At 49.6% G+C, this 12,784-nt stretch overlaps 3 protein-coding genes across 3 annotated transcripts; 1 reads left to right on the top strand and 2 right to left on the bottom strand.

Moving 5' to 3' along the window:
* The first annotated feature begins 2,520 nt into the window (after positions 1-2,520).
* Positions 2,521-4,033, top strand: LOC127323239 (ferredoxin-6, chloroplastic). Its single transcript, XM_051351408.1, has 2 exons — positions 2,521-2,837; positions 3,366-4,033. Exons 1-2 carry the CDS (start codon positions 2,536-2,538, stop codon positions 3,823-3,825), a joined length of 762 nt encoding a protein of 253 aa, XP_051207368.1. The 5' UTR covers positions 2,521-2,535; the 3' UTR covers positions 3,826-4,033.
* Positions 4,034-7,867: 3,834 nt separating this feature from the next.
* LOC127323249 (histone H4) lies at positions 7,868-8,459 on the bottom strand. Its single transcript, XM_051351418.2, has one exon. It carries the CDS (start codon positions 8,386-8,388, stop codon positions 8,077-8,079), a length of 312 nt encoding a protein of 103 aa, XP_051207378.2. The 5' UTR covers positions 8,389-8,459; the 3' UTR covers positions 7,868-8,076.
* A 3,197-nt stretch (positions 8,460-11,656) lies between these two features.
* LOC139833072 (histone H3.2-like) lies at positions 11,657-12,355 on the bottom strand. The gene has a single exon (XM_071823224.1). The coding sequence runs from the start codon at positions 12,251-12,253 to the stop codon at positions 11,843-11,845; it is 411 nt and encodes a 136-aa protein (XP_071679325.1). The 5' UTR covers positions 12,254-12,355; the 3' UTR covers positions 11,657-11,842.
* Positions 12,356-12,784: the final 429 nt, after the last annotated feature.

The raw sequence follows: 12,784 nt of genomic DNA on the forward strand, positions 1-12,784 counted from the left end.
AGAAGTTAGCAATCACAACAATGAAGCAATGCAGAAATGAGCAATAGAACAAGACAAGTGTTGACGGGCATTCATATCATTCCAAAAGTCAATCAGAAGTTTATCCTACACTAGCGTGGTGTCGTCCTACCACCACAACAAAAGTGGGTGTCTCAACAGAACACCGCAAAGTTCACCATGACCTGAGGGGTTAGTATATACCACCTCATCATACTTACAAAAAGGGGCCAAATGTTTTCATCCTAGCTACTTCCAGAATATACATCATCACATCATCATCATCATCATCATCATCATCATCACCATCTCCATGCATGCCTCCCTGAACCACCCCGTCAAGGGCACCACTACACCTTGTCGTGGTACTTGCCAAGGTAGTTCCTTAGCCAGAGGACGCGGTGTGGCTCGATCATGCCGACGAAGCTGGAACCCTGGGCCTTGTGGTCGACGAGGTGGCTGAGGGCGACCATCAGATCATCCTCGGTGAAGCCAAGCATGTCCATGACCGCATTGTAGAGGTTAGGGTGCATGTCCGTGGGCTTGTTCGTCCTGATGGCCTGTGCGCCTCCTTCACAGCAACAGTCATGTTGGTGAAGGCCACCAGCTCGTCGTCCGCGAAGGCACCTCTCTTCCTCTTGCCGGTGGTCGGCTTCTCAGGCGCGTCGGCTGGCTTGTCAGCATCGAGGTTCACCGTCTCGGACTCCTGGGTATCAGCATCCTCAGGTGCAGGGGCAGCAGATCCCAGAGGCTCACTGGATCCCATGGCGTACTTGCCGGTGGAGAGGCCGAAGGAGAAGATGGTGTGCATCTCATCGTAGTTGGCGATGGGCACATTGAGGAACTCCGCGTCCTTTGGGTGATCCTACGATACGAAGGGACAATGATGTTAGTTGTGCTCGTGGCTGATCACAAAAGTTAGTGAGGAGGACTGAGTTATTGAGGTGCTCACCGCGACGTGCCCGCAGTAGTGCTCACCCTCAAGGACGATGCACTTGGTGTCCTCGCACCGCTCAGATCGCGAAGCCTGCTAATGGTGAGCCACCTCTGCCTCCACTTCCTCAGGTGGTTATACACCTGAGTGGAGCAGACGAAGACACCACAGTGCTCAGCTAGACCCTTAGCTACGGAATTCAGATCGACTTCTTTGAAGCCTTTGTCAGTACGCACCCCGCTCTGGATCAAGCCACACATCTTCTCCAACACGAAGCTGGACATGAATGGAAGCCATTTCATGGTGGCATTCCTTTCCTGCCCGGACTTCAGGGCCTTCTCCACTTCCCTGCGGTTCTTGTTCTTCTTAGTGCTGGCCAACCTAGCAGTCACCTCTGCCGCTACCTGAGCCACCAGGTCAGACACGGGCAGAGAGGTGACCTTGGACTCGAACGTGGGCTGCGAATCGGGAACTTGGGAAGGGATCTGTGAATCCCCAACGCAGACAAGCGCCTGGCTAAAGTCATCGCTGAAGGAGTCCTATGCACATCAATGTAAATCCTAAATCAGACAAGCAGTTCATGGCAACGTTAGCAACCGGACAAGTTCATCCTAAATCAACCAAGCAGTTCATGGCAACGGTAGCAACCGGACAAGTTCATCCTAAATCACACAAGCAGATCATTGGACTAACCCCTGCTACAAGACCAAACCCTTGACAACACCATGGCAGTACCAACCGGAACTGTCGAATCCTAGCAAGATCATGATAGCTCACCTCAATCCGAACTAACCCCTGCTACAAGACCAAACCCTAGACAAGATCTGATTACTTCTAACCTAGATCTAAACATTGTCGCGGTACGGGGATAAAGGATGACTTACAGTCATGGCCGGAGGTGAAGATGCGCTGGACCAGGAGGTAGCCCAGATGTACTCGTCGTCGTCGCTGCCGCTGCTGCAACCGTCGCCGACCGAAGATGCGTGCGCCTCTTACCTGCTTGCTGACGGGAGGAGGAGCTCGAAATTTGGGGGGCAGTGGAGGAGGGGGTAGAAATAGGCCATGGGGCGCGGCGGGAGGTGGCGGAATCCTTCCCGCCCCCCTTTTCGCTTTTCGCCGATGCGCGTCGCAGCTCCCGTCATCTCCATTCCCGTCTCCGCCCGGGCGCCGAAGATTCCCTTTTGCATCAGCGGGCGTGGAGATTTGCCTGCACCGCTGGAAACTGCCGAACCGGGCGTTCCTCCATGGTCTGGCCGACACTGCTTTGAAAACCGGTTCATGCGACAACGCGGCTCGACCCAGGCATCCAAACGGCCGAAAATTGCTCCCACATGGGGATGCAGGCAACCAAACGCGCTCATAGCACATCGCATTTCAGGGGATGCGTGCTCACCTACCCGTGTGCCATTTCCGGCCCCTGAGCCCGACCAAGGGACGCGTCCCACGGCGAGAGCAGCCGCGTAATGTAACAACCTGGACCTTCACTTCATCACACACCGTCAGTTAAACTAATCAGCAGATGTACTCTGTTTGATACGACTAATAATTCTTTGTTACAGTACAAAAACAAAGAGGCTATCGATGGGTGCCGAAGGAGAAGAAAAATGGTGCTGGTCGTCTTGGCAAGGAGCTTTGGTACACCGTACCGGCCAAAGCCGCGGCCTTTCGTCCAAGCAGCCAGCCGCGGCGGGGCGACCCACGGCCCAGCGCAAAGAAGAGGCGTGTGTCCCGGCCAGGGCCACCGGGAGCCGGGAGCCGGACAGATCCCCCTATTAATAAGGCGCCGTGCGCGTGCTAGCCACCTCACCTCCACTCTCGATCCCAAAGTCCAACCGGCCTTCCCGTCGCCCCGCGCCGCCGCAGCATCCCCACTCCCCGTCAGTCTCGTCGAGAGGGCTCAGAGCAGGTACGATCCATCACCGCCTTCTTCGCTTCCTGAATCGATCACACGCGCACCCTGCTCGGCCGCCCGCTTATGGTTATAGCCGTAGATCGCGCGCCTTGATTTGATGTTTTCTTGATGCGATGTGCCCTGGCTCGAGTGTCCTGGTCACGGCGAGCCGGCGGCCGGCGAATCCACGCGCTTACCGGATCTGTCTCTGGTAGTCGATAGGTTCTGCCCGTTGTACCGTACTACTGTCCGCATCATGATGAACTGAACTGAAAGCTCTTACAAGGGCCGGCGTGCCTTATTTTCTAGGGACTACTAATTTGAACTGATATAACCTGGGACAGGAAGTGATCTCATGTTAATTCGCAAAAAAAGGAAGTGGTCTCATGTTGAGACTTGTGTATGTTCCATATGTGAAATGGGGGTGGTGGTGACCGACCATATACGGTTTACACTTTACACCCCAACGATAACTGAAAAACAATACTTGTATCTGCATTTTCATACTTTGCTTTGACATGATTTCGTGCTTTTCTTCTTCAGGATCAGCAAGATGTCGACCGTCGCCGCTCCAAGAGTGTCTGTTGCTAAATCCGGTGCTAGCTTTCAAACCATTGCTCCGGCGATCAGGACCCCTTCCTTCGTCGGCTACGCGAAGCAGACATCGAACCTGTCAGGCTTGAGGATCTCGAACAAGTTCAGGGCATCTGCCACGCACAAGGTGAAGCTCATAATGCCGGACGGAGAGGAGCACGAGTTCGAGGCCCCCGACGACACCTACATTCTCGAGGCGGCTGAGAACGCCGGGGTGGAGCTGCCCTTCTCCTGCCGCGCCGGGTCCTGCTCCACGTGCGCGGGCAAGATGGATAAAGGGGAGGTCGACCAGTCGGAGGGCTCCTTCCTCGACGAGAACCAGATGGGCGAGGGGTACCTTCTGACCTGCATCTCGTACCCCAAGGCGGATTGCGTCATTCACACCCACCAGGAGGAAGAACTCTACTGATTAGTTGGCTCCTGTATGCTTCTGGGGCGCAATCATCCTGGTGGATTCGTTCTTGTTCGGTTACCTCCTGGTATCTAGAGGTGGCTAGGTGGTAAGGTGGGGGCATATCTTCCTGGCAGTTAGCTTGGTATTTCCATGAGACCGCCATATATGGGTTGTGACAATAATTGATGTAAAATGGTTTATGAATCCAAACTGCATTTGTTCAGATTGAAGTAATTCCAACAACCGCACACTGTTGGAAGACTTCAAAATGTGTTGGTACTTGCCGGTCATTCTAGTACGAATTATTTGTCCTCTCATCTGCTTGCATACTGTTTTGATAACTTAAATATGGTGTCAAGAGTTGGGAAGTCTTAAACCTTTTAGTTCTTATCACATATGCAAACCCTGAAGCGTGAAACAATGTATTTCATCAGAGATTAAACTTGAGAACAAAGCATGGCCTTCATCCCTGTTGTTTTCAGTTGCTGTCTTGGAACTAAGATATTGACTTGTTTGTCTGTCCTCTGCTCCATTTCATTGTTTTTTAGCCTAACTGCCCTTGCCAATACTAGCCTAAATGTTCACTTAAAACAGTGATTCTAGCTAAAGCAGCTACTCATGATCTATGTTTCTCTACTCATGATCTATGTGTCAGTTAAGCCACTAACTGAAACTATTATGATGCTTACTTACTCCTACTTACATCTGTACATGGGCCTTAGATCGCTACTCCTAGATGGTGGTTCCTTCTAGAGCAAAAATTTCATAAAACCACAACTGATATGGGCCAATGATTTCACATAACCACGACCCATGGAAGTAACTTTTGCAACAAGTTGTGTTGAAATATATCGCCCGTTCAAGACTTCTGATCGAGTTAGCTAGTACATCAAATTCAAAATAATATCAGAGAAAAAGGTGAAGCTCACAAGCCCAGCCCGAGAAGAGCACGAGTTTGAGGCCCCCGACAACACCTACATTCTTGAGGCGACTGAAAACACAGGGGTGGAGCTGCCATTTTCTTGCTGCGCCGGAACGTGCTCCACCTGCACAGGCAAGATGACAACTGGGGAAGTTGGACAGCGTGAGGGCTAGATGAGTGAGGGGTATCTTCTGACCTGCATTTCATACCCGAAGGCGGATTGCATCATTCACATCTACCAGGAGGAAGAACTCTACTAATTGATTGCCTCACGTATGCTTCTGTGGCTCAGTTGTCATGGTGGATTCGTTGCTCGGTTACCTTCTGTTATCTAGACATGGCTAGGTGGGTGTATCTTCCTGGCAATTAGTTTGGTCTCTTGATGAGATTGTGCTATATGAGGTGTGAAAATAATTGATGGAAAATGGTTTATCAATTGAAACTGCAACTGTTCCTGGCTGCAGCAATTCCAATTCCGCAACAATGTTGGATGACTAGAAAACTTGCTGTACTTGCCGGTCCCTTATAGTAGGAATTATTTGTCCTCTCATCTACTTGCATACTGTTATGGTAACTTTAATATGGTGTCAGGAGTTCAGAAGTCTTAAACCTTTTAGTTCTTATTACATATGCAAACCCTGAAGCGTGGAAACAATGTATTTCAGAGATTAAACTTGAGAACAAAGAATGGCCTTTATTCCTGTTGTTGCCTTGGCTCTAAGATATCGACTTGTTTCTCTGTCCTCTGATCCATCTCATTGTTCTTTTAGCCTAATAACTGCCCTTGCCAATACTAGTCTAAATTATGTTCACTGATTCAGGCTAAAGTGGCTCTACTCATGATCTGTGTTTCTCTACTCGTGATCTATGTGTCAGTTATAAGCTACTAACTGAAACTGTTATGATGCGTACTCGTACTTACATCAGTTCATCTATACTGGGCCTTAGATCATTAAGCCTAGATGGCTGTTCCTTCTAGTAATGTAGCCAACATAATTTATACCTCAGCAAATATCATAAAACCAAAACTAATGGGGCTAGGATTTCACATAACCACGACCCATGGAAATAACTTTCGGAGTAAGTTGTGTTGAAATATATCGCCCGTTCAAGACTTTTGATTGAGTTAGCTAGTACATCAAATTCAAAATATTATCAGATACAAGCTGAAGCTCACAAGCTCAGACGCAGAAGAGCAGTTCGAGGCCCATCGATGACACATACGTTCTTGAGACGGCTGAAAACACAGGGGTGGACCTGCCATTTTCTTGCTGTGCCCGATCGTGATCCATATGCGCAGGTAAGACGACAACAGGGGAACTTGACAGTCTGATGGCCAGATGGGCGAGGGGTGTCTTCTGACCTGCATTTCATACCCGTAGGCGGATTGCATCATTCACACCCACCAGGAGGAAGAACTCAACTAACTAATTAGCTCACATATGCTTCGGTGGTGCAATGATCATGGCTATGTGGGTGTATCTTCCTGGCAGTTACTTTGGTCTTTTGATGAGATCGTGCTATATGAGGTGTGACAACAATTGATGGAAAATGGTTTATCAGTTGAAACTGCAATTGTTCAGACTGCAGCAATTCCAACTAAGCAACAATGTTGGATGACTTGAAAACTTGTACTTGCCAGTCCCTTCTAGTAGGAATTATTTGTCCTCTCATCTACTACTTCCGGACCTTTTTAATCGACGCGGATCTATGTCAGTCTACCCACGCGATACACAAACTTTTGTTCCGCTCCGCATCGATTTAATCCAACCGGAGGGAGTACTTGCATACTGTTTTGGTAACTTGAATATGACGTTAGGAGTTCAGAAGTCCAACTTTTTAGTTCTTACATAGCCCAGACCCTGAAGCGTGAAACCGTGAAACAATGCATTTCAGAAATTAAACTTGAGAAAAGTATAAGCATATTGTGCCATTGATAAACAGAAAGAAATAACCAGAGCATACTAACCTAGTCACAATACTTTCTGGAGGGGGTGAAACATGTTCATATTCCATACAAGTTATGCAATGGTTTGGAGATTTCAACCAAAATCCGAACATATATTAAAAGAAAAACTAGTCCAACTTCCGTTTTAATCCGGAGAAGAAAATGTGGTCAGATTGGATATATAGAACTGCAGGTGTTTGCTTCCAGATTCATAGATTTACTAAATATTACTAGTAAATGCAAGTGCACAATCAGCCAGATGGTCTCTACAGCAGCGTATTCACTAAACGCTTCTCGGCATCGTCAGCGGCAAAGGCATTCAGAAGGGTTGTATCAGATAAAAGTATCATGATTCTGGAGTCATGACACAGTTTGTGGGGCTGCAATATGCACTAATACAACGCTAAAGCAGGGTTCAGAAATAAGGTACAGAGGTCAGATTTAGATCTTATAAGAAACTAGTCTAAGATTTCAGGTAATCCTGAAATTTCTGAACTTAAAAAAAAAAATAGGGTGAACTAATCCAACATCTGCGCAAATCAAATGCAACATCATGCTCACACAATTGCAGGTGCAAATAATAAAATTCAGATGTTACAGCCAACATTTTTTCATTGCTGATGATAACAAGAGGTTAAGATCTAAGATCAGACACAACCAGAACGTAACATCAGATTCAAAAGTACCCAAACAGGTTATGCAGTGGTTTGGGGATTTCAGCTGATAATCCAAACTTTCAGTCGCACTGATAAAATAAAAACATTTATCAGGATAAACTAATCCAAAATGACTGCAAATCTGGAGAGGGAAATAGGGCCAGACTGGATGTACATAGATGCAGGTGTTGCTTGCAATTTCATGACAGTCCGTTCATATTTAGACTGGATCTACAGTAATGTAACAAGTAAAGAAGCTGATGTGAATCGTCGGTGACGAAGGGATCGAGAACGGAAATGGTTAATACAAAATTTCATTGTTCAGGATTGCAGTAACTTCACAAAAATTCACATGTTGCCATCAATACAACAGGAGTTACAACAGCATCCTAAAATGTCCAGATTCGACAAAACCAAAAGAGAGGCTATGGCCTGGAGATTGCAGATTGAGAATCCAAAATTTCAGTCAAGATGCAACAAATTAACTGACGAAACAACTATTTAGAAGTAGAAACACAAATTTCAGATCTAGTAGCCAACATTTTCATTACTGATAATAACAAGCGGGTAACATCAGACACGATCAGAAACTAACAGAATGCATGATAGCACGAACAAGAGCTCCTACCACACCTACTAGATTCCGGCACGCACTCACTGCAAGAAGGTAGCAACATCTCTACACCTCCAGATGAGGAACTACATGAGCACTCTAGGCGGACGAAGAGGAGGCGAGGCCTCTAGCCGCCGAAGCCGTAGAGGGTGCGACCCTGGCGCTTGAGCGCGTAGACGACGTCCATGGCGGTGACGGTCTTGCGGCGGGCGTGCTCGGTGTAGGTGACGGCGTCGCGGATGACGTTCTCGAGGAAGATCTTGAGCACGCCGCGGGTCTCCTCGTAGATGAGCCCGGAGATGCGCTTGACGCCGCCGCGGCGGGCCAGGCGGCGGATGGCCGGCTTGGTGATGCCCTGGATGTTGTCGCGGAGGACCTTGCGGTGGCGCTTGGCGCCGCCCTTGCCGAGCCCCTTTCCTCCCTTGCCGCGGCCCGACATGGCTGACGAGAGGTGGCTGGTTTGAGCTGAGCTGAGGGAGAGTGGAGCGGTGGTTGGTGATTTGGGGCAAGGGAGGACGGGCTTAAAAGGGCGCGAGAGTGTGGTGTTTGCCGTTGGATCTGGAAAGAATGGATGGTTGAGATGGCGATCCGGGAGAGGATGCCGCGGATCGATGACATGGCCGGGATTGGGCGCGGTAGATTGGCCCAAAATTTCAGTTGAGGGTACTCGGCGCGGGACTGGCGGGCTGGGTCCGAAAATTACTTGGTTGCGGGGACTTGGCGCGGTACTCCAATAATTCGTTCCGTGAGGCTCCAGCTGGAAGCTTTTTGCGGGAAAAAAAAAACATAAAAGGCCATACGGCCGTACTTTTTCGATAAAACGTCCAAAAATTCATGCTGTAGTAGTATTTGAACTGAGCAGTCTCCAGCTTTTTCTCTCATCATCTCACATACTCCTTCCTTCCGTTTTTATTTACACTTCGTTTTTTGCTTTAGTCAAAGTCAATTTTTGTGGTTCTAACTCCTTCATGGTACACCGAAAGTCGAGCGCAACGGATGAGGGTGTTCTCATGAACAAGCGACACGGGCCAGGCTCTCTCCCTACCGGCGTCCTCTTTGTGGCTTCGTCCACCCCGAGGTTCGCTGCTGCTTCTCGGGGTCGCGGCGTCCCCTTCCTTCCTCATCGGCAACATCCCGCGCTCACATGCCCATGCCCGCGGCGGCGGCCACCTACGCCTCGCCACCCTCCCCTGCTTCCGCCATCGGGCTCGCCTTAGCTGCCCTTGCCTGTCGCGGATTCGGCCCGGCCATCCGCGGGCAGTTCACGAAGCGGACGCTCCTTCCCAAGGCTAAGATGGCGGCCGTCCAAGCCTCGCCGACCCTGCTCCTCTCGTCGGTGCCCCCTTCGGCTAGCTTCCGGTGGCCCTGGAGTCAGGGCCGGCTCTAGATTTTCAGAGGCCCCAGGGCAAACTTTATGGATGGGCCCCATAGTTACAGCCGAGAAAAAACTAAATTACGTACTCAAGTAGATTTATTGTTCATTTATGCCCCCACGATTCTCATTGTCTTTACAATTTTCATCGGCATCAGCATCATTTCCCTCAAGTAGATTTTAATTCTTATGATGTTGTTCTTCGACATTGTTGACATCTAATTGCTTAGAATTCTTGGTAGTGCCATGACAACTTTGGATTGGGAACTTAGGAACACAAAAAAATAGAGGGTAGAGCCGGGGCTAATAGAAATTAATTCGAAAATTACCTGTAAAAAATTGGGCTGCTCCAACCTCCATGCCTAGGCCATAGCAGTCACGCCGTCCTCTGTGCATGTTGGTAGGAAACCGAAGTGGCCTCTGGACACTGAAAGTCTGGAGAACGATAGAACGAGAAGCTCTGAAGCTGTGTGGTGCGTGCGTGCAGGTTCAGATTAGGTAGATGATGGGCCCGTGGATAGATGGGCCTCTAATGCTTTTTTTTTTCTTGCACAATCACCTATGTCTGCAGTACTCAGGGATGCTCACTATGGGCCCCCAGTTCAGCTGGGCCCCAGGCCGTCGCACCCGCTGCCCTGGGCAGAGCCGGCGCTGCCTGGAGTTGCTCTTCGTGGGTACAAGCTCCTAGCCTGCCTCGGCCACTTTCGCCCTGTCGGAAGAAGACACTCCGCGGCCTCCCTGCCCGGGCGTCATTGGCATCAACGAGCTCTTCACCGAGGCCGCACCTGTGTTGGGCTGTTTCGGCATTGTGGGTGATGGCTTGCAACTTGCAAGGGAACCTTTCCAGCTCTGAGGGGTGCGAGGCGCTGGTCCGCTCTATCCAGGTTCGTAGCGGGCATGTGGAGGTTGTGCCTACATCCCTCCCCGTGCCATCTGCGCCTGTCGTGCACGACGCGTCATGGTTCGGGACCTCCGATGCAGCCGCCATGGAGGAGGTGGAGGAGGAGCTTGCCTCCTAGATGTCGCGGTCTGCTGACGGCGGTGAGGCTGGGGATGGGTTGCTGCCCCTTGCTGCTGCGTCGTGGCCTCCATCTTGGGTGTCTGCTGCAGACAACGATGATGAGGATGGTGAAGAGGAACTGGTTCCCCAAACGCCGCCAACCACCAAATCCTTCAATGTTCTTGCTGTTGTTGTTGACAAGGTTGTTGGCAAGGAAGCGGAGTGTGTGGCGAGCAAGCGCGATGGCTGGTAGGAGGTGATGCCGCAGCGTGGCCTGCGCCGCTCGGCTATGCCAGCCCCGGCAGCAGCTCGTCGTCCTCAACAATGGTGATTCGTATTCTTACCTCTCCATCAACATCGACAATGATAGTCGGTTGTTATTTCCTGACATATTGGTGTTGGTACTCTTGCCAATGTTGAATGACTGCTAGAGTTATGCACTCTTGCTTAGGATGGCAATTATCTGGTTTTGGGCACTTATCCGGAATTTGCTAGAGTTGATCTAAATCTGAAAACAAACTTCCATTTTTTTAAAAAAACTTAACCAGAAATCTAAAGCCACCTAAAGCATGAACAAACACACTAGACTGTGCAGTAAACTTTTCTGAACATAACTACTAGCTTATTACAAGCGAGACAATGGCAGTGTACAATCAGACATCATCCCTACTGATTAAGCTTTTTATCAATTCAGATAGATTCTCTTGGAAGATTGGTTTGGATGGATATTTGTGGTCCACACTTACCCAAATTACTGACATTTATCTAGTAGTTACACATATTATGAGCAAGACCCTGATTATGAGTCATATAGTCCTGCTCGTAGTCATAGCAGCAATCCATCACACACTTCAGAGAGAATGACATGTTGACAACCGATTAAGTACTCAAATTACGCTACAGTTTCAGTTGGGAAAATGAGGCTACGGTCTACTTTTATATTTTTCAGGAGAGGAAAATGTGGTCAGATTGGATGGCAAAAACCCACATATAGCTGCATGTGTTGCAGCATAATTACTCCCATAGTCCTGTTCCATAACAAGTAGGGCGAACCAGTAAACGGGTAGCAACAATCCATCAGTCCTGTTCCATAACATGTTCACATAATCAGATTCAGCAGCATCAAAACAGAGGCGATTGTTTCTCGTAGCAGGTTGAGATTCAGCAACACCAAAACACAGGCTACGGTTTCTCCTGGCATGTTCAGATTCAGCAGCACCAGAACAGAACGGCAATGGTTTCGAAATTTCGGCCATCTTGGAACAAACTAGCAGATCAGGATGAGGTCAACCAAAAAAATCAGACTGACAAATAATTAGAAGGAAGAAAAACAAATTTCAGATCTGATAACCAACATTTTCATTACTGATGATAACAAGCAGGTAACATCAGAGACAAACAGAACCTAACACAGGGGATCATAGCACGACAAGAACTTCTCCTACCACAACTTCTAGATTCCAGCACGCACTCACAATACATCTTTCTACACCCCTCCAGATCAGGTACTACATGAGCAGTCTAGGCACGTTCGCCACGGATGCAGCGTGCGAGCTGGATGTCCTTGGGCATGATGGTGACGCGCTTGGCGTGGATGGCGCAGAGGTTGGTGTCCTCGAAGAGTCCGACGAGGTACGCCTCGGCAGCCTCCTGGAGCGCGGAGACGGCGGAGCTCTGGAAGCGGAGGTCGGTCTTGAAGTCCTGGGCGATCTCCCTGACGAGGCGCTGGAAGGGGAGCTTGCGGATGAGCAGCTCGGTGCTCTTCTGGTACTTGCGGATCTCGCGGAGCGCGACGGTGCCGGGCCTGAAGCGGTGGGGCTTCTTCACGCCGCCGGTGGCCGGGGCGGACTTGCGCGCCGCCTTGGTGGCCAGCTGCTTCCTCGGCGCCTTGCCGCCGGTGGACTTCCTCGCCGTCTGCTTCGTGCGGGCCATCGGGAAGGTGGAGGCTGCGGTGGTGCTTGATTCGTGGGTGGGGAGAGGATGGAGCTCTGGTGAGATGTGGCTGGCAATGGAGGGGACTGGAGTGAGGAAGAAGGTTGGGGATTCGGGTGCTTTTATAGGCGGCCGGTGGGCGCGAGACTGCCAAAATTTTGTATGCGCGGGCGCGGGCGCGGTGACTGAGTTTTGGTTTTGGAGCCAAGGAGGGTTTGGAGCGTTGGATTTGGGACTGACGAACGGTGGCGATACGTTTTCGGGTGAGTCACGCGGATCGTGGGCAGCCATCCGCGGCGTCGTGGATCCTTCATTCTGATTGGTTTGAGCTCTTGACGCTTGGTTTGGGACCACCACCATGCCATGGAGGAACTAGACGTGTCCATTCTTCCGCTTCAAAATTGGCCGGCGAACGGATTTCACTTCTTCCTAGTCGACTCATCTCACTGATTCAAGCAAGATTCTCAACAACAAAAAAACTGATTCAAGTAAAACTAAAAGCAATTCTAAAGTTTCTAAAAAGAAATTTAA

Source organism: Lolium perenne, chromosome 1, assembly GCF_019359855.2.
Source record: "Lolium perenne isolate Kyuss_39 chromosome 1, Kyuss_2.0, whole genome shotgun sequence".
NCBI lineage: Eukaryota > Viridiplantae > Streptophyta > Magnoliopsida > Poales > Poaceae > Lolium > Lolium perenne.

Bases quoted from the DNA above. Each gene is read 5' to 3' on its own strand.
- LOC127323239 (XM_051351408.1), top strand. From the start codon at position 2,536: ATGGTGCTGGTCGTCTTGGCAAGGAGCTTTGGTACACCGTACCGGCCA. The intron at 2,838-3,365 runs GTACGATCCATC...TTTCTTCTTCAG, and splicing joins GTCGAGAGGGCTCAGAGCAG to GATCAGCAAGATGTCGACCG.
- LOC127323249 (XM_051351418.2), bottom strand. From the start codon at position 8,388: ATGTCGGGCCGCGGCAAGGGAGGAAAGGGGCTCGGCAAGGGCGGCGCC.
- LOC139833072 (XM_071823224.1), bottom strand. From the start codon at position 12,253: ATGGCCCGCACGAAGCAGACGGCGAGGAAGTCCACCGGCGGCAAGGCG.